The 21,556-nt window shown below is 53.0% G+C and overlaps 1 protein-coding gene across 1 annotated transcript in view; it reads left to right on the forward strand.

The window, feature by feature from the left end:
* Positions 1-1,018: 1,018 nt before the first annotated feature.
* The window catches only part of LOC144597550 (DNA mismatch repair protein Mlh3-like), a 56,747-nt gene continuing 36,209 nt past the window's right edge, over positions 1,019-21,556 (forward strand). The window contains 3 exon segments of the mRNA XM_078407028.1: positions 1,019-1,466; positions 2,301-5,472; positions 16,678-16,791. Coding sequence (XP_078263154.1) covers positions 1,116-1,466; positions 2,301-5,472; positions 16,678-16,791 — 3,637 coding nt within the window. The 5' untranslated portion in view covers positions 1,019-1,115.

Consider the following 21,556-nt stretch of genomic DNA (forward strand, 5'->3'; position numbering starts at 1 on the left):
GGCACTGCTTTGCCTTACCCACCAGTGCGGCAATGTGCGTTGCCCATGTCAGATCCTCTGTGATGCGGACTCCCAAGTATTTAAAACTGCTCACCCTATCCACAATAGACCCATTTATCTCCAGTGGCGTGTACGTCCTTGGATGTTTAGCCCTTCTGAAGTCCACAATCAGATCCTTCGTTTTAGTGACATTCAAGAGGAGGCTATTGTCCTGACACCAGAGTGCCAGATCAGCCACCTCCTCCCGGTAGGGTAGGCCTTCTCATCGTTGTTGGAGATCCGGCTCATCACCACAGTGTCATCAGCAAACTTGATGATGGAGTTTGAGCTGAACCTGGCCCCACAGTCATGTGTGTACAGGGAGTACAGTAGGGGGCTAAGGACACAACCCTGGGGGGATCCTATGTTCAGGGTGAGGGGGTTAGATGTGTGTTCCCCCATCCTGACCACTTGGGGCCTGGCGGTGAGAAAGTCCAGGAACCAGGCACACAGAGGGGTGCTAAGCCCCAGTTCCAGACAGCACCCGTAGTCGGGATCGAACCTGAGTCTCCGGCGCTGCATTCGCTGTAAAGCAGCAACTCTACCGCTGCGCCACCGAGTTACTCCAGCACTTTCTGTCTACCTTTTCCACAGATGCTGCCTGACCTGCTGAATTACTCCAGCACTTTGTGTCTGTCTTCCCAAAATTCCCCTTGGGCAGACTACATCTCCCAGTCCTCTCTGCAACTACGCTGTACGCATGCGCAGCAAACTCGATTGGAACTACAGCCCCCATGGGCCTTAGCGCGGTGTGCTGCGCATGCGCTGCGGAGTACGCTTCAACTCCATCTCTATTATAAGAAAATAACTGCAGATGCTGGTACAAATCGATTTATTCACAAAGTGCTGGAGTAACTCAGCGGGTCAGGCAGCATCTCGGGAGAGAAGGAATGGGTGACGTTTCGGGTCGAGACCCTTCTTCAGGCCATCTCCCACAGTCCTCTCGGGCAGGCGGGGTGCGCACGGGCGGTGCCGGGGTCCGGGGTCCTCTCGCATGCGCGGTGCCGGGGCGGCGTTGCCACAGTAACGGGGCCTACCTGGCGGCGAGGCGAGGCGAGGCGAGGCGAGGCGCGGCGATGGGCGAGGAGCGGCTGCCGGCCGCGCTACGCTCCCTGCCGGGCGGCGTGCGGGCCTTGCTGCGCTCCGCTATGACGGTGCCGACGCTCGGCCGCTGTCTGGAGGAGCTGCTGCTCAACAGCCTGGCGGCCGGCTGCGGCTGCGCGGCGGTGCGCGTTCACGCGCAGGCCGGGCGCGTGCAGGTGGCGGACAACGGCGCGGGCCTGGAGCGCGCGGCCGCCGAGCTGGTGGGAGCGCGCTTCCACAGCGGGCGCGCGGCCCGGCCTGAGGCGGGGCCCGGACACACACAAGGCCCTGGACCCGGACACACACAGGGCCCTGTGATGGGGCCCGGACACACACAAGGCCCTGTGATGGGGCCCGGACACACACAGGGCCCTGTGATGGGGCCCGGACACACACAGGGCCCTGTGATGGGGCCCGGACACACACAGGGCCCTGGACCCGGACACACACAGGGCCCTGGACCCGGACACACACAGGGCCCTGTGATGGGGCCCGGACACACACAAGGCCCTGGACCCGGACACACACAGGGCCCTGTGATGGGGCCCGGACACACACAGGGCCCTGGACCCGGACACACACAGGGCCCTGGACCCGGACACACACAGGGCCCTGTGATGGGGCCCGGACACACACAAGGCCCTGGACCCGGACACACACAGGGCTCTAGGCCCAGACACACACAGGGCCCTGTGATGGGGCCCGGACACACACAGGGCCCTGTGATGGGGCCCGGACACACACAGGGCCCTGTCATGGGGCCCGGACACACACAGGGCCCTGTGATGGGGCCCGGACACACACAGGGCTCTAGGCCCAGACAAACACAGGGCCCTGTGATGGGGCCCGGACACACACAGGGCCCTGTCATGGGGCCCGGACACACACAGGGCCCTGTCATGGGGCCCGGACACACACAGGGCCCTGTCATGGGGCCCGGACACACACAGGGCTCTAGGCCCAGACACACACAGGGCCCTGTGATGGGGCCCGGACACACACAGGGCTCTAGGCCCGGACACACACAGGGCCCTGAGGCGGGGCCCGGACACACACAGGGCCCTGGGCCCGGACACACACAGGGCTCTAGGCCCGGACACACACAGGGCCCTGGGCAGCAGACGGGGACCGGACACACACAGGGCCCTGGGCAGCAGACGGGGACCGGACACACACAGGGCCCTGGGCAGCAGACGGGGCCCGGACACACACAGGGCCCTGAAGCGGAGCCGGTTGTGGGGCCCGGGGCTGGAGAGTGTGCTGGGCCTGGGGCCGGTGGAGCAGAGGGCAGTGGGGCCTGGGCTGAGGCTGACGTGGGCCCGGGGTGTCGGGGAGAGGCTTTGGCCAGCATTGCTGACCTGTCGTCCATGCTGGAGATAGTGAGCAGGCCTGAGGGTGGGGGCAACAAGACCTGGGTCAAGCTGTTCCGGGACGGTCAGGCGCGGCCTGTGTACGAGGCTGAGACCCCACGGCCCAGCCCCGGCACCACCGTCACGGTGTGCGGCCTGTTCCACCGCTTGCCAGTGAGGAGCCACCGCATGGGGCAAGGCCTGGAGTGGGAGCAGATCCGCCACAGGGTCCAGGCCCTGAGCCTCCTGCACCCAGGTGTCTCCTTCACCGTGCGGAACGAGGCCGCTGCCGCTGGTGCCGGCTCCTTGGTGGTCCGGCTGCCCAAGGCCAGCAACGTGCCGGCACGCTTTGCTCAGATCTACGGCGCTCAGAAGGCGGCAGCCCTGTGCCCGGTGCAGCACTCCAATGGCACCTTCCACATGAGGGGCTACATCAGCCGTGAGGGCCACCACACTAAGGCCCAGCGCCTGCTCTTCATCAACGGCCGGCTGGTGCTGAAGACCGGTGTGCACAAGCAGCTGGACCTGCTGATCCGGCGGCACAGTGTGATCTGCAGAGTGGGCCCGTGCATCGGCACCCGGGCACCCTCCGACCTTCACCCTGTCTACATCATCAACATTAGCTGTGGCCATGGCCAGTATGATGCTTGCTGGGAGGCTGGACGCACCCTGCTGGAGTTCACTGCCTGGGACCTGCTGCTCAGCTGTCTGCAGGAGGGGGTCCGCACCTTCCTGGCCAATGAGCAACTACTGCTGGACCCCTCTGAGGAGCAGCAATCTCTCCAGCTGCCTACACTCAACCCACAGCCAGTGTTCATTAATGAAAGGACAGCAGTGCAGTCCAAGTGTGTGTACAGGCAAGACACGTCTCAGGAGGATGCTGCCGCCGCTGAGAAGGATGGGGCACACACCATGGGTGTGGAGGGTGAAGAACCTTTGGGCACTGCCCCACACTCTACTGAAGCCCCCTCATGCCACCGACACATTGCTGGTCAGCAGCCAGCTGTGTGTGGCAGCCCCCTGGGCAACATGAGTGTGTGTGACAGTCCTGAGACACAGCGAGCCGAGGAGGAGCCCAGCACACACAGCGTGCTGGCACGAGATGGCATTCAGCAGCTTGCTGCTGCCTATGAGAGTGAGACCTCGTCTCCGGGAGAAGGGGTGCAGGGTGCAGCAGGGGAGACCCATGGGCCTCAGACAGGCCAGGGAGGGGTAAAGCAGGCCTACCAGGGGGCTCAGGGAGTTGTAGTACAACTTGGTATCACAGGTCTCATAACCCATGTCATCCCCAAGGAGTTTGCAAACAGCTGTGTGGTCAGGGGTGTCGTCTGCCAGCCAGCTCCCGTGAGGGCCTGGGATATTAACAAGAGGCTGAAAGGACAAAGGCAGCTCTCTGGGGGCAGAGCACGATGGAGTACCACCAGGAACATCCAACCCCAAGCATGTGTGAATAAAGGTCAGGAAATCCCAGGTGGTTGGCAGTCTCATGAGGCTGGCAGCCTTGCCGAATGTGTAAGCACACGTAGCAAGGGCATAGCACCTGAGGCCAGGAGCAGGGACGCTGCCCGCTGTGTGTCTGGTCAGGCCAGGTTCCACAGGAAGCTGAGCATGCCTCCAATAACCGGCTCATTGGATGCCTTCAGAAGAGAATATGCAAAGGGTGGTGGTCAGGACAGAGGCAGCTCCTCCCAAAGCACGGTGCTGACTCACTGTGATCCCAGCATGAGATCCCCACTCGGGAATGTGGCAGGGATCAAAGAGGCAGCAAATGTGAACCAGGCTCGATGCACTGATTGTGGAGCTGACACCCAGACTGAGAGTTCACTGCATGTCCAGCCTGGCTACGACGGGTTTCTGAGGAGTTTGTGTTCTCTTGGCACCAGCTTGTCAGCTGAACATGTATTGCCCAGTAATATTGCCTCACCTACTCATTCACAAACCACTGGCCTTGCCAAGGAGCCTCCAAGATCCTTGGCGGCAAAGTTGTCCCGATTAAAACATGGCCAACGTGAGGGAGAGAAGAATTACGAGTCCACTGTGAGGAGTTTGGCCGACTGTTCTCAGTGCCGGTGCTCCTGGAGGCTCCAGCAACTGGGCCAGGAGTCTGCAGCATGTTCACCTCCAGAACCAACCTCCTCAGTAGCAGAGTCTGGAACATGTTCACCTCCAGAACCAACCCACTCCACAGCAGCAGCAGAGTCTGGAACATGTTCACCTCCAGAACCAACCTCCACAGCAGCAGCAGAGTCTGGAACATGTTCACCTCCAGAACCAACTCACTCCACAGCAGCAACAGAGTCTGAAAGAGGTGCCGGTCGACAGGAGTCTGCAGCATGTTCACCTACAGAACCAACCTCAGCAGCAGAGTCTGGAACATGTTCAACTCCAGAACCAACCCACTCCACAGCAGCAGAGTCTGGAACATGTTCAACTCCAGAACCAACTCACTCCACAGCAGCAGAGTTTGGAACATGTTCAACTCCAGAACCAACCTCCTCAGCAGCAGCAATAGCAGCAGCAGAGTCTGAAAGAGGTGCCAGTCGGGAGGAATGTCAGGAAAGCTGCACTGAAAGAGAAAGCACCCTTGCTGTGCTTGGCAGAGGCTCTTGCCCAGGGAAGTTGTCTGGTGCTGTAACTGAAGGAGGGACCAACACACAGGCTGAGCTGCACATTGGTGACCAGGCCCACCGTGATGGAGCCATTGAAGGGAATAACCAATCAGTTAGAGACTGGGTGTTGGAGCAGGAGGAACCTGACACCACGTGTATTCACCCAGGACCGTTACCTGATGGAGCAGAGGCTTGTGTGGAGACCTGTGAAGGTGCTTGGGAAGGCTCAGCTTCAGAATGGCTGCAGTGCTTTGATGGGTCTGTGGGGAAGACAATGTACGTGAACAGTGTGACTGGTGTGAGTTGTTACAACCTTCCACCAGAGCCCCAGACTCGAGCCACATGCACAAAAGACTTCACAACCATGGCAGTGAACGTCCTCACGAAGACTGGTGAGTGTTGCAAAGAAATGTAGTGCTATCCCCTTCTCCCCATACAGAAGTGGCCAAACGCCCAGACAAAGACGGCATCTGTATTCCCGTCATGCTACACGTGTGGGTTTAAACGTCATGCTACACGTGTGGGTTTAAACGTCATGCTACACGTGTGAGTTTAAACATCATGCTACACGTGTGGGTTTAAACGTCATACTACATGTGCGGGTTTAAACGTCATGCTACATGTGTGGGTTTAAACGTCATGCTACCCGTGTGGGTTTAAACTATATAGAGGGGTGGAGGGGTTGATATATTGAGAATATAAAGATGGAGTTAAAGGGGAAGTGATTACAAGAAAAGTTACAAAAGACTCCCGAATTAATGGGAAGGAAAGTTCGAGAAAGGATAAGAGAGTAAGGTCAGGGGCAATACCGAAGTTAAAGTGTTGTATATGAATGAGCGAAGTATAAGAAATAAAGTTGATGAACTTGAGGCTCAGTTAGATATTGGCGAGTAAGATTCAGCTTTTAAGTTTGACATGCAAGTCAACGTTGTGGTAAAAGCCAGTTTCTTCCAGCTTCGTACCAGAGCTAAAATCAAACCATTCCTCCAATTTGACGACCTAGAAATAATCATCCACGCATTCATTTCCTCCCGCCTAGACTACTGCAACTCCCTATACATTGGAATCAGCCAATCATCCCTGTCCCACCTGCAATTGGTCCAAAATGCCGCAGCGAGACTCCTGACGGGTACCCGTAAAAGGGACCACATCACCCCGATTCTGGCCTCTCCCCACTGGCTCCCAGTACAGTACAGAATCAACTTCAAGCTCCTCCTATTCACATACAAAGCCCTAAACGGGCTTGCCCCCCCCATATCAAAAATCTATCTCCAGGTCCCTCAGGTCGGTCAACTTGGGACTACTGACTATCCCGCGGTCTAGGCTTAAGCTCAGGGTGACTGCGCTTTTGCGGTTGCAGCTCCTAGACTGTGGAACAGCATCCCTCTCCCCATCAGAACTGCCCCCTCCATCGACTCCTTGAAGTCCAGGCTCAAAACCTACTTCTATTCCTTGCCGTTTGAGGCCCTCTGAGGGAGCGCTGTGAACTGTTTATGTATGTGTTGTTAGGTTTGTGTGCAATTGTATGTTCTTTTTTAGTACCTGCACTGATGTACAGCACTTTGGTCAACGTAGGTTGTGTTTAAATGTGCTATACAAATAAAATTGACTTGACTTGACTTGAAGATGTGGGAATTAGAGAGACATGGCTGCAAGAGGACCAGGGCTGGGAACTGAATATTCAGGGGTACACAACGTATAGAAAAGGCAGTGGGGTCGCTCTGTTGGTAAGGAATGATATTCACTTCCTTGCGAGGGGTGACATAGAATCAGTAGATGTAGAATCAGTATGGACAGAACTGAGGAATTGCTAGGGTGAAAAGACCCTAATGGGAGTTATCTACAGGCCCCCAAACAGTAGCCTGGATATAGGGTGCAAGTTGAATGAAGAGTTAAAACTGGCATGTAGCAAAGGTAATGCTACGGTGGTTATGGGAGATTTCAACGTGCAGGTAGACTGGGAAAGTCAGCCTGGTAATGAACCCCAAGAAAGGGAGTTTGTGGAGTGCCTCCGAGATGGATTCTTAGAGCAGCTTGAACTGGAGCCTACCGGGGAAAAGGCAATTCTGGATTTAGTGTTGTGTAATGAACTGGATTTGATAAGGGAACTCAAGGTAAAAGAGCCAATAGGTGCAGGAGTAGGCCATTCGGCCCTTCGAGCCTGCACCGCCATTCAATGTGATCATGGCTGATCATTCTCAATCAGTACCCCCGTTCTTGCCTTCTCCCCATACCCCCTGACTCCGCTATCCTTAAGAGCTCTATCTAGCTCTCTCTTGAATGCATTCAGAGAATTGGCCTCCACTGCCTTCTGAGGCAGAGAATTCCACAGATTCACAACTCTCTGACTGAAAACATTTTTCCTCATCTCCGTTCTAAATGGCCTACCCCTTATTCTTAAACTGTGGCCCCTGGTTCTGGACTCCCCCAACATTGGGAACATGTTTCCTGCCTCTAACGTGTCCAATCCCTTAATAATCTTATACGTTTCGATAAGATCCCCTCTCATCCTTCTAAATTCCAGTGTATACAAGCCTAGTCGCTCCAGTCTTTCAACATATGACAGTCCCGCCATTCCGGGAATTAACCTAGTAAACCTACGCTGCACGCCCTCAATAGCAAGAATATCCTTCCTCAAATTTGGAGACCAAAACTGCACACAGTGCTCCAGGTGCGGTCTCACTAGGGCCCTGCAGAAGGACCTCTTTGCTCCTATACTCAACTCCTCTTGTTATGAAGGCCAACATTCCATTGGCTTTCTTCACTGCCTGCTGTAGCTGGATGCTTCCTTTCAGTGACTGATGCACTAGGGCACCCAGATCTCGTTGTACGTCCCCTTTTCCTAACTTGACACCATTCAGATAATAATCTGCCTTCCTATTCTTACCACCAAAGTGGATAACCTCACACGTATCCACATTAAACTGCATCTGCCATGCATCCGCCCACTCACACAACCTGTCCAAGTCACCCTGCAACCTCATAACATCTTCCTCACAGTTCACACTGCCACCCAGCGGAGAAGGGAAAATCGGAAGTGTCAGTATTGCAGTTGAGCAAGAGGGACTATGGCAGCATGAGGGAGGAGCTGGCCAGAGTTGAGACTCTAGCAGGGAAGACGGAACAACAATGGCAGGTATTTCTGGGAATAATACAGAAGGTGCAGGATCAGTTCAATCAAAAGAGGAAGAAAGATTCTAAGGGGAGTAAGAGGCAACCGTGGCTGACAAGGGAAGTCAAGGACAGTATAAAAATAAAAGAAGTATAACATAGCAAAGATGAGTGGGAAGCCAGAGGATTGGGACTCTTTTAAAGAGCAACAGAAAATAACTAAAAAGGCAATACGGGGAGAAAAGATGAGATACGAAGGTAAGCTAGCCAATAATATAAAGGAGATAGTAAAAGCTTCTTTAGGTATGTAAAGAGGAAACAATTAGTTAAGACAAATGTGGGTCCCTTGAAGACAGAAGCAGGTGAATTTATTATGGGGAACAAAGAAATACCCTTTGATAAGGCCCCACATAGGAGATTAGTGGGCAAAATTAGAGCACATGATATTGGGGGTAGGGTACTGACATGGATAGAAAATTGGGTCCCTTTCAGAATGGCAGGCAGTGACTAGTGCTGGCTCGGTGCTGGGACTGCAGCTATTTACAATATACATTAATGATTTAGATGAAGGGATTAAAAGTAACATTAGCAAATTTGCAGATGACACAATGCTGGGTGGCAGTGTGAGCTGCGATGAGGATGTTATGAGGATGCAGGGTGACTTGGATAGGTTGTGTGAGTGGGCAGATGCATGGCAGATGCAGTTTAATGTGGATAAATGCGAGGTTATCCACTTTGGTGGTAAGAATAGGAAGGCAGAGTATTATCTGAATGATTAGAAGTCCTCGGTGTCCTTGAACATCAGTCACTGAAAGTAGGCAAACAGGTACTACAGGCAGTGAAGAAAGTCAATGGCATGTTGGCCTTCATAACAAGAGGAGTTGTGTTTCGGAGCAAAGAGGACCTTCTGCAGTTGTACAGGGCCCTAGTGAGACCGCACCTGGAGTACTGTTTGCAGTTTTGGTCTCCAAATTTGAGGAAGGACATTCTTGCTATTGAGGGCGTGCAGCGTAGGTTTACTAGGTTAAAGTTCTATCCACGCTTTCAGACAACAAAACACCTTAGTCACCTTAAGAATGAAACAGTACCTTTATATTCAGGCAAGCGGGTGTGGCTGCATATTCCCACCGTCCCTCGTGGTCCCACACAAAGGTGCGATCCAAAGCCCTGCTTGTTTATACAAGGGGGGAGGTCACATACCTCTTTCATCATCCTTGAAACAAAGCCCCTCGTGTTAGGACCTGCTCCCACTGCACTCGCACTTAACGCTTTCAGTCCTGAAACTCTTTCACATGTTCATTCTCGGGATGGCGGGACTGTCATATGTTGAAAGAATGGAGTGACTGGGCTTGGAAACACTGGAATTTAGAAGGATGAGAGGGGATCTTGTAGAAACATATAAAATTCTTAAAGGATTGGACATGCTAGATGCAGGAAAAATGTTCCCAGTTGGAGGAGTGCAGAACCAGGGGCCACAGTTTAAGAATAAGGGGATGGCCATTTCGAATGGAGATGAGAAAATACTTTTTCACTCAGAGTTGTAAATCTGTGGAATTCTCTGCCTCAGAAGGCAGTGGAGGCCAATTTTCTGGATGCTTTCAAGAGAGAGTAGCGGAGTTAAGGGATATTGGGAGAAGGCAGCAACTGTGGATGATCAGCCATGATCACGGTGGATGGCGGTGCTGGATCGAAGGGCCGAATGGCCTCTTCCTGCACCTATTGTCTATCAGGACTTTGATTGTGCACAATAGGCAATATCAGTAGTTCCTCCTCTTGTTTATGGTTCCTGCCGTGATATCTCGTTTTGTGACTTGGTGCTGAAGTTTGATAATGTTTCCCTGAATGCCTTGGGTCATTTTGCTGAGTAAAGGGAAGATGCACTTGCCCTTGGAGGCAGTGCAGAGAAGGTGCCTGGACTGTCTCATGCAATGACCTGGTGGTCTTACATTAGACACTTGCCCTTGGAGGCAGTGCAGAGAAGGTGCCTGGACTGTCTCATGCAATGACCTGGTGGTCTTACATTAGACACTTGCCCTTGGAGGCAGTGCAGAGAAGGTGCCTGGACTGTCTCATGCAATGACCTGGTGGTCTTACATTAGACACTTGCCCTTGGAGGCAGTGCAGAGAGGGTGCCTGGACTGTCTCATGCAATGACCTGGTGGTCTTACATTAGACACTTGCCCTTGGAGGCAGTGCAGAGAGGGTGGGCTGGACTAGTGGGCAAAATTAGAGCACATGGTACTGGGGATAGGGTACTGACATGGATAGAAAATTGGTTGACAGACAGAAAGCAAAGAGTGGGGATAAATGGGTCCCTTTCAGAATGGCAGGCAGTAACTAGTGGGGTACCGCAAGGCTCGGTGCTGGGACCGCAGCTATTTACAATATACATCAATGACTTGGATGAAGGGATTAAAAGTACCATTAGCAAATTTGCCGATGATACAAAGCTGGGTGGTAGTGTGAACTGTGAGGAAGATGCTATAAGGTTGCAGGGTGACTTGGACAGGTTGTGTGAGTGGGCGGATGCATGGCAGATGCAGTTTAATGTGGATAAGTGTGAGGTTATCCACTTTGGTGGTAAGAATAGGAAGGCAGATTATTATTTGAATGGTGTCAAGTTAGGAAAAGGGGATGTACAACGTGATCTGGGTGTCCTAGTGCATCAGTCACTGAAAGGAAGCATGCAGGTACAGCAGGCAGTGAAGAAAGCCAATGGAATGTTGGCCTTCATAACAAGAGGAGTTGAGTATAGGAGCAAAGAGGTCCTTCTGCAGTTGTACAGGGCCCTAGTGAGACCTCACCTGGAGTACTGTGTGCAGTTTTGGTCTCCAAATTTGAAGAAGGATATTCTTGCTATTGAGGGCGTGCAGCGTAGGTTTACTACAGTGGTGTCCAAACGTTTTTCAAAGAGGGCCAAATTTGATAATGTGAAAATATCCAAGGGCCAATGCCCCCCCCCACCCCCGGACCTTTAACTAATGCGCCCCCCCCCCCCCCCGGACCTTTAACTAATGTGCCCCCCCCCCCCGGACCTTTAACTAATGCGCTCCCCACCCCCCCCCCGGACCTTTAACTAATGCCCCCCCCCCCCCCCCCCCGACCTTTAACTAATGCGCTCCCCCCCCCCCCCGGACCTTTAACTAATCCCCCCCCCGACCTTTAACTAATGCTCTCCCCCCCCCATCCCCCGGACCTATAACTAATGCGCTCCCCCCCCCGGACCTTTAACTAATCCCCCCCCCCCCCCCGGACCTTTAACTAACCCCCCCCCCCCGGACCTCGCGTCTGCCAATCCGCAGATCGGGCAGCGCTGACCGCCGGGAGGTGTAGTCGCCGTCGCCCTCTCCCCTCCCCTCATTCTGTTAGACAGTGCTGGCGGGCCATAAATAATACATTTAAGACGGAAGCTGCGGGCTGTATAAAATCTGACCTCGGGCCGCGATTTGGACATGTCTGGTATACTAGGTTAATTCCCGGAATGGCGGGACTGTCATATGTTAAAAGACTGGAGCGACTAGGCTTGTATACACTGGAATTTAGAAGGATGAGAGGGGATCTTATCGAAACGTATAAGATTATTAAGGGGTTGGACATGTTAGAGGCAGGAAACATGTTCCCAATGTTGGGGGAGTCCAGAACAAGGGGCCACAGTTTAAGAATAAGGGGTAGGCCATTTAGAACAGAGATGAGGAAAAACTTTTTCAGTCAGAGAGTTGTGAATCTGTGGAATTCTCTGCCTCAGAAGGCAGTGGAGGCCAATTCTCTGAATACATTCAATAGACAATAGACAATAGGTGCAGGAGTAGGCCATTCAGCCCTTCGAGCCAGCACCGCCATTCAATGCGATCATGGCTGATCACTCTCAATCAGTACCCCGTTCCTGCCTTCTCCTCATACCCCCTCACTCCGCTATCCTTAAGAGCTCTATCCAGCTCTCTCTTGAAAGCATCCAACGAACTGGCCTCCACTGCCTTCTGAGGCAGAGAATTCCACACCTTCACCATTCTCTGACTGAAAAAGTTCTTCCTCATCTCCGTTCTAAATGGCCTACCCCTTATTCTTAAACTGTGGCCCCTTGTTCTGGACTCCCCCAACATTGGGAACATGTTTCCTGCCTCTAATGTGTCCAATCCCCTAATTATCTTATATGTTTCAATAAGATCCCCCCTCATCCTTCTAAATTCCAGTGTATACAAGCCTAATTGCTCCAGCCTTTCAACATACGACAGTCCCGCCATTCCGGGAATTAACCTAGTGAACCTACGCTGCACGCCCTCAATAGCAAGAATATCCTTCCTCAAATTTGGAGACCAAAACTGCACACAGTACTCCAGGTGCGGTCTCACCAGGGCCCGGTACAACTGTAGAAGGACCTCTTTGCTCCTATACTCAACTCCTCTTGTTATGAAGGCCAACATTCCATTGGCTTTCTTCACTGCCTGCTGTACCTGCATGCTTCCTTTCAGTGACTGATGCACTAGGACACCCAGATCTCGTTGAACATCCCCTCTTCCTAACTTGACACCATTCAGATAATAATCTGCCTTTCTATTCTTACTTCCAAAGTGAATAACCTCACACTTATCTACATTAAACTGCATCTGCCATGTATCCGCCCACTCACACAACCTGTCCAAGTCACCCTGCAGCCTTATTGCATCTTCCTCACAATTCACACTACCCCCCAGCTTAGTATCATCTGCAAATTTGCTAATGAGAGAGCAAGAGAGAGCTAGATCGAGCTCTTAAGGATAGCGGAGTCAGGGGGTATGGGGAGAAAGCAGGAACGGGGTACTGATTGAGAATGATCAGCCATGATCACATTGAATGGCGGTGCTGGCTCGAAGGGCCGAATGGCCCACTCCTGCACCTATTGTCTATTGACCTGGTGGTCTTACATTCGACACGGAGTTGAAGGAGGCAGTGCAGAGAAGGTGGGCTGGACTCATCCTGCAATGACCTGGTGGTCTTACATTAGACACTTGCCCTTGGAGGCAGTGCAGAGAAGGTGCCTGGACTGTCTCCTGCAATGACCTGGTGGTCTTACATTCGACACGGAGTTGAAGGAGGCAGTGCAGAGAAGGTGGGCTGGACTCTCCTGCAATGACCTGGTGGTCTTACATTGGACACGGAGTTGGAGGAGTTGCAGAGAGGGTGGGCTGGACTGACTTGTGCAATGACATGGTGGTCTTGCATTGGGCCTGCACTTTGGTGTAGAGTGGACCAAGAGGGGATCTTATTACAACACACAAGACTTGACAGGGTAGATGTGATGAGGGTGTTTCCTTGGGCTGGCTCTCCTCCAAGCAGGAAGCCAAGGATTGTCCCTTTCAGAATACAACAAAGCAGCCTATTTAAGAATCTCTTCCCCACGACCTGGGTGATATTGTCATGATAGGTTTTGATAAGTTTTATCTATATATGATAAGTTTTACTCTACAAATTGCGAGGAAGAAGGGAAAATCGGAAGTGTCAGTATTACAGTATAGCAAAGGGGATTACAGAGGCATGAGGCAGGAGCTGGCCAGATTTGACTGGAAGGAGGCCCTAGCAGGGAAGACGGTGGAACGGCAATGGAAGGTATTCCTGGGAATAATGCAGAAGTTGCAGGATCAATTTATCCCAAAGAGGAGGAAAGATTCTAAGGGGAGTAAGAGGCACCCGTGGCTGACAAGGGAAATCAAGGACAGCATAAAAATAAAAGAGAAGAAGTATAACATAGCAAAGCAGAGTGGGAAGCCAGAGGATTGGGACTCTTTTAAAGAGCAACAGAAGATGACTAAGAAGGCAATACGGGGAGAAAAGATGAGGTACGAGGGTAAACTAGCCAATAATATAAAGGAGCATAGTAAAAGCTTCTTTAGGTATGTAAAGAGGAAAAAAATAGTCAAGGCAAATGTGGGTCCCTTGAAGACAGAAGCGGGGGAATTTATCATGGGGAACAAGGAAATGGCAGACGAGTTGAACCGGTACTTTGGATCTGTCTTCACTAAGGAAGATACAAACAATCTCCCAGATGTTCTAGTGGGCAGAGATCCTAGGGTGACGGAGGAACTGAAGGAAATCCACATTAGGCAGGAAATGGTGTTGGGTAGACTGATGGGACTGAAGGCTGATAAATCCCCAGGGCCTGATGGTCTGCATCCCAGGGTGCTTAAGGAGGTGGCGCTAGAAATTGTGGACGCATTGGTGATCATTTTCCAATGTTCTATAGATTCAGGATCAGTTCCTGTGGATTGGAGGGTAGCTAATGTTGTCCCACTTTTTAAGAAAGGAGGGAAAACGGGAAATTATAGACTAGTTAGTCTGACATCAGTGGTGGGGCAGATGCTGGAGTCAATTATAAAAGACGAAATTGCGGAGCATTTGGATAGCAGTAACAGGATCGTTCCGAGTCAGCATGGATTTACGAAGGGGAAATCATGCTTGACTAATCTTCTGGAATTCTTTGAGGATGTAACCAGGAAAATTGACAGGGGAGAGCCGGTTGATGTGGTGTACCTTGACTTTCAGAAAGCATTTGACAAGGTTCCACATAGGAGATTAGTGGGGAAAATTAGAGCACATGGTACTGGGGGTAGGGTACTGACATGGATAGAAAATTGGTTGACAGACAGAAAGCAAAGAGTGGGGATAAATGGGTCCCTTTCAGAATGGCAGGCAGTAACTAGTGGGGTACCGCAAGGCTCGGTGCTGGGACCGCAGCTATTTACAATATACATTAATGACTTGGATGAAGGGATTAAAAGTACCATTAGCAAATTTGCAGATGATACAAAGCTGGGTGGTAGTGTGAACTGTGAGGAAGATGTGAGGAAGATGCTATGAGGTTGCAGGGTGACTTGGACAGGTTGTGTGAGTGGGCGGATGCATGGCAGATGCAGTTTAATGTGGATAAGTGTGAGGTTATCTACTTTGGTGGTAAGAATAGGAAGGCAGAGCATTATCTGAATGGTGTCAAGTTAGGAAAAGGGGACGAACAACAAGATCTGGGTGTCCTAGTGCATCAGTCACTGAAAGGAAGCATGCAGGTACAGCAGGCAGTGAAGAAAGCCAATGGAATGTTGGCCTTCATAACAAGAGGAGTTGAGTATAGGAGCAAAGAGGTCCTTCTGCAGTTGTACAGGGCCCTAGTGAGACTGCACCTGGAGTACTGTGTGCAGTTTTGGTCTCCAAATTTGAGGAAGGATATTCTTGCTATTGAGGGCGTGCAGCGTAGGTTTACTAGGTTAATTCCCGGAATGGCGGGACTGTCATATGTTGAAAGACTGGAGCGACTAGGCTTGTATACACTGGAATTTAGAAGGATGAGAGGGGAGCTTATCGAAACATATAAGATTATTAAGGGGTTGGACACGTTAGAGGCGGGAAACATGTTCCCAATGTTGGAGGAGTCCAGAACAAGGGGCCACAGTTTAAGAATAAGGGGTAGGCCATTTAGAACGGAGATGAGGAAAAACTTTTTCAGTCAGAGAGTTGTGAATCTGTGGAATTCTCTGCCTCAGAAGGCAGTGGAGGCCAATTCTCTGAATGCATTCAAGAGAGAGCTAGATAGAGCTCTTAAGGATAGCGGAGTCAGGGGGTATGGGGAGAGGGCAGGAACGGGGTACTGATTGAGAATGATCAGCCATGATCACATTGAATGGCGGTGCTGGCTTGAAGGGCCGAATGGCCTACTCCTGCACCTGTTGTCTATTGTCTATTGTCATTAAGTGTGCTGAATACTGAGACTGTTGGGCTGCTGGAATCGAGGGGCAGACGAGAGGAGGTGAGGAAACAAACTATTAACCGTTTATCAGTGAAATGGTTGAAGGCCCGATAGTCCACAGCTCCGATTTGTTATGTCCTTGAGATGTTCCCCTTGATCTCATCAATGAGTCATTTCTAGTTGCCTTGGTTCACTTCCAATGCAGCCTCATCTCCATATCTCATCCTCTGCTGCTGCATCAGCCCACGACATCAACCACTAACTACCTCAGCAATATATTCACAAACCCAATCACATTAGTCAGGCAGGCACCTGCAGCACTAAGGCTAATCAGGCACGGGATATTCATCTGGATTCATCCTTCACAATCGTTGCCAATAACCCCTCGCACTTACGTTAGACCCAGGCCTGCACATACATGGCCTGGCCCTGATGATCTTTAGCCCAGGCCTGGCCCTGATGATCTTTAGCCCAGGCCTGCACATACATGGCTTGGCCCTGATGATCTTTAGCCCAGGCCTGGCCCTGATGATCTTTAGCCCAGGACTGGCCCTGATCATCTCTAGCCCAGGCCTGACCCTGATCATCTCTAGCCCAGGCCTGCACATACCTGGCCTGGCCATGATCACGTACACCTCCCACTGGCAGCTTGTTCCACACTGTTCTGTGGGCCAGCATAGTATTGATGGGCAGAAGTGGCCTCGTGTGTGGGTGGGAATGTGACTGGTTTCTACCTGTGCTCCAGGAGTGTAACCTGACCGTCTGCTTTCTCCAGGCTGCCCCTACCGCTGCTACCCATTTCGTAGCCAGAGCTTGATCCCCTTCCTGCCACGGCCCCGTGAGGAGAGGCATGGACCCAGAGCCAGCGAAGGGGCCGGTGGTGGGAGAGGTGAGAGGTGTCTGCCCTCTGGTGAACGTGGGATCAGCAGGCACCACCTTCTGCTGGCTCAGGCCCAGACCCAGACCCCCAGACCCCCAGACCCAGACACCCAGACCCCCAGACCCAGACACCCAGACCCCCAGACCCCCAGACCCAGACCCCAAGACCCAGACCCCAAGACCCAGACACCCAGACCCCCAGACCCAGTCCCCCAGACACCCAGACCCAGTCCCCCAGACACCCAGACACCCAGACCCCCAGACCCAGACACCCAGACCCCCAGACCCAAACCCCCAGACCCAGACACCCAGACCCCCAGACCCAGACCCCCAGACCCAGACACCCAGACCCCCAGACCCAGACCCAGACCCCCAGACCCAGACCCAGACCCCCAGACCCAGACCGCCAGACCCAGACCGCCAGACCCAGACCGCCAGACCCAGACCCCCAGACCCAGACCCCCAGACCCAGACCCCCAGACCCAGACCCCCAGACCCAGACCCAGACCCAGACCCCCAGACCCAGACCCCCAGACCCAGACCCCCAGACCCAGACCCCCAGACCCAGACCCAGACACCCAGACCCAGACCCCCAGACCCAGACACCCAGGGAGCAGGGAGTGCATCAGCACCCATGCACAGGCTGGGCTGACCCTGACCTGTCCTCCATCCAGACTCACACTGGCTCAGTAATAACATGCCAGGAGCACCAGCCCACAGCACAGGGAAATCCAACTACAGATGGGGAGGGGGAGTGGAGGGGAGAGGGAGGGGGTGATTGGAGGGGAGGGGGTGAGAGGAGGGGAGGGGGTGAGGGGAGGGGGTGCGGGGAGGGGAGGGGGTGAGGGGAGGGGAGGGGGTGAGGGGAGGGGGGTGAGGGGAGGGGAGGGGGTGAGGGGAGGGGAGGGGGTGTTGGGTGTGGCTTGTTTACATAGGATGGAGCGGTGGGTGGGCTTTGAGTGAGACTGAAGGATAACTCTAGGTAGCAGTAAACCCTGCGTTGACAACAGAGATTGTGTCCTTGTCCTGATTCACCGGTCCGTAACTCTACTGTGCCCACAGGCTCCTTGTCCCACTCCTGCAGAGAGTTGCCAGGAAGACGCTGTCCGTGGGCTGGGTCTGTGTGTGTGGAGGTGTTGGGGTGAGATGCAGGACCTAGCTCACGATGTGGGCACCCCTGCAACAGAGGTGGCAATACGTGTACAGACACACTGACAACCCGTGGATGGGATATGTAGAAGCATCTAAATGTCCAGCCCACATCACCACTGCCCACTGGCATGGTGACACTACCCCCCTGCCGGGCACCCGGTCACCACTGGCATGCCTGACCTTGCCCCCCCTGCCAGGCACCCGGTCACCACTGGCATGCCTGACCCAGTCACCACTGGCATGCCTGACCCTGCCCCCACTGCCAGGCACCCGGTCAGCACGGCTTCTGACATATTGAATACGTGTTGGGACGTCCTGTCCGTTGCACCAGACACTGGTTGGGCTGCGTACAGTCCTGGTCACCACACTACTGGAAGATGGGAGTAACCACAAGGTTGTTGCCTGGACTGCAGCTATACAGACAGGCTGGGACTGCAGCTATACCGACCTCACCAACTCCGGCGAACTACCCCTCAGTGCCTCCAATCTCATAGTTCCCCAGCCTCCTACCCAAAATCCACAAACACAATTGTCCCGGCAGACCCATTGTCTCTGCCTGCTCATGCCCCACCGAACTTATCTCTACCTACCTCGACTCCATCCTATCCCCCCTGGTCAAATCCCTCCCCACCTACGTCCAAGACACCTCACACGCTCTCCATCTCCTGGATAACTTCCGGTTCCCAGGCCCCCACCCCCTCATTTTCACCATGGATGTCCAGTCACTCTACACTTCCATCCCCCACAAGGATGGTCTCGAAGCCCTCCGTTTCTTCCTCGACCGTAGAACCAGCCAATCCCCATCGACCAACACTCTCCTCCGCCTAGCAGAGCTGGTTCTTACCCTCAACAACTTCTCCTTTGACTCCTCCCACTTCCTCCAAACCAGAGGCGTAGCTATGGGCACTCGCATGGGCCCTAGCTACGCCTGCCTCTTTGTCGGGTACGTCGAACAATCCCTGTTCCAGACGTACACTGGCCCCATCCCCGAACTCTACCTCCGCTACATCGACGACTGCATTGGTGCTACCTCTTGCACCCATGCAGAACTCACTGACTTTATACACTTCACCTCCAATTTCCATCCTGCCCTTAAATATACCTGGACTATCTCTGACATCTCCCTCCCGTTTCTGGACCTCACCATCTCCATCACAGGAGAAAAACTAGTGACGGACATTTATTACAAGCCCACCGACTCGCACAGCTATCTGGACTACACTTCTTCCCACCCGGTCCCCTGCAAAAAGTCTATCCCCTACTCCCAATTCCTCCGTCTACGCCGCATCTGCGCCCGGGATGAGGTGTTTCAGACTAGGGCTTCCGAGATGTCCTCGTTTTTCAGAAAACGGGGCTTCCCCTCCTCCATTATAGATGAGGCTCTCACTAGGGTCTCTTCTACATCCCGCAGCTCCGCTCTTGCTCCCCATCCCCCCACTCGCAACAAGGATAGGATCCCCCTCGTTCTAACCTTCCACCCCACCAGCCAGCGGATCCAACATATCATCCACCAACATTTCCGTCACCTACAACGGGACCCCACCACTGGCCACATCTTCCCATCCCCTCCTCTCTCTGCGTTCCGCAGAGACCGTTCCCTCCGCAACTCCCTGGTCCACTCGTCCCTTCCTACCCAAACCACCCTAACCCCGGGCACTTTCCCTTGCAACCGCACGAGATGCAACACCTGTCCCTTTACCTCCCCCCTCAACGCCATCAAAGGACCCAAACATTCTTTCCAGGTGAGACAGAGGTTCACCTGCACCTCCTCCAACCTCATCTATTGCATCCGCTGCTCTAGATGTCAACTTATCTATATCGGCGAAACCAAGCGCAGGCTCGGCGATCGCTTCGCTGAACACCTGCGCTCGGTCCGCATTAACGCAACTGATCTCCCGGTGGCCCAGCACTTTAACTCCCCCTCCCATTCCCAGTCTGACCTCTCTGTCATGGGCCTCCTCCAGTGCCATAGTGAGGCCCGCCGGAAATTGGAGGAGCAGCACCTCATATTTCGCCTGGGCAGTTTGCAGCCCGGTGGTATGAACGTCGACTTCTCCAACTTCAGATAGCTCCTCTGTCCCTCCCTTCCCCTCCTCCTTCCCAGAGCTCCCTCTATCTTCCTGTCTCCACCTATATCCTTCCTTTGTCCCACACCCGACATCAGTCTGAAGAAGGGTCTCGACCCGAAACGTCACCCATTCCTTCTCTCCCGAGATGCTGCCTGACCTGCTGAGTTACTCCAGCATTTTGTGAATAAATCGATTTGTACCAGCATCTGCAGTTATTTTCTTATACTGCAGCTATACAGACAGGCTGGGACTGCAGTTGTACAGACAGGCTGGGACTGCAGTTATACAGACAGGCTGGGACTACAGTTATACAGACAGGCTGGGACTGCAGTTATACAGTTATACAGACAGGCTGGGACTGCAGTTATACAGACAGGCTGGGACTGCAGTTATACAGACAAGCTGGGACTGCAGTTATACAGTTATACAGACAGGCTGGGACTGCAGTTATACAGACAGGCTGGGACTGCAGCTATACAGACAGGCTGGGACTGCAGTTGTACAGACAGGCTGGGACTGCAGTTATACAGACAGGCTGGGACTGCAGTTATACAGACAGGCTGGGACTGCAGCTATACAGACAGGCTGGGACTGCAGTTATACAGACAGGCTGGGACTGCAGCTATACAGACAGGCTGGGACTGCTTTCTCCGGGTGTGAAAGGTGACATTGTATATAAAACCATGAGAAGATAGATAGCCAGAGTTTATTTCCCATGAAAGCGGTGTCTATAACAAGAGGACATAGGTTTAAGGTGGAGGTGGTTAAATGGAAATGGAATCTGAGGAATAATCTTGTAACACAACTTTCCAGCAGTCCCCTCATAACCTTTAAACTATTGTTCTGCACCAAGAATGTATTCAGTGATTGCTGTCCACTGTCGGCAGTCTGGGTGTGAGCTGCTCCCAGCTCTGAGCAGAACAATATGCAGGGAAAAACTGCAGATGCTGGTTTAAATTGTAGGTAGACACAGAATGCTGGAGTAACTCAGCAGGTCAGGCAGCCACTGATCTTCAGTCTGAAGAAGGATCTCGACTCGAAACGTCACCTATTCCTTCTCTCCGAAGATGCTGCTTGACCCGCTGTTACTCCAGCACTCTGTGAAACGTCACCTATCCATGTTCTCCACAGATGCTGCCTGACCCGCTGAGTTACTCCAGCACTCTGTGAAACGTCACCTATCCATGTTCTCCACAGATGCTGCCTGACCGCTGAGTTACTCCAGCACTCTGTGAAACGTCACCTATCCATGTTCTCCACAGATGCTGCCTGACCCGCTGCGTTACTCCAGCACTCTGTGTCTGCCTGATGAGAACAATCCCAGCCGACTATTCTTCCCATGTTCCCCCCTTGATCAGCCTCGATCCTCTTCCTGAATCTGGCTTTGCATCCTTCCTCAGATTGGACACACCAGTCTGTTCCCACGGATCCTGACTATACGGACAAATGCAGAAAGTAATCAAAAAGCTCAATGTAGTAATGAGCTTACACCTGGAGGACTGGACTATTGGAGAATAGGCACCAAACTGGAGATTAGTTTATATAGACATACTT

This window comes from Rhinoraja longicauda, chromosome 10 (assembly GCF_053455715.1).
Source record: "Rhinoraja longicauda isolate Sanriku21f chromosome 10, sRhiLon1.1, whole genome shotgun sequence".
NCBI lineage: Eukaryota > Metazoa > Chordata > Chondrichthyes > Rajiformes > Arhynchobatidae > Rhinoraja > Rhinoraja longicauda.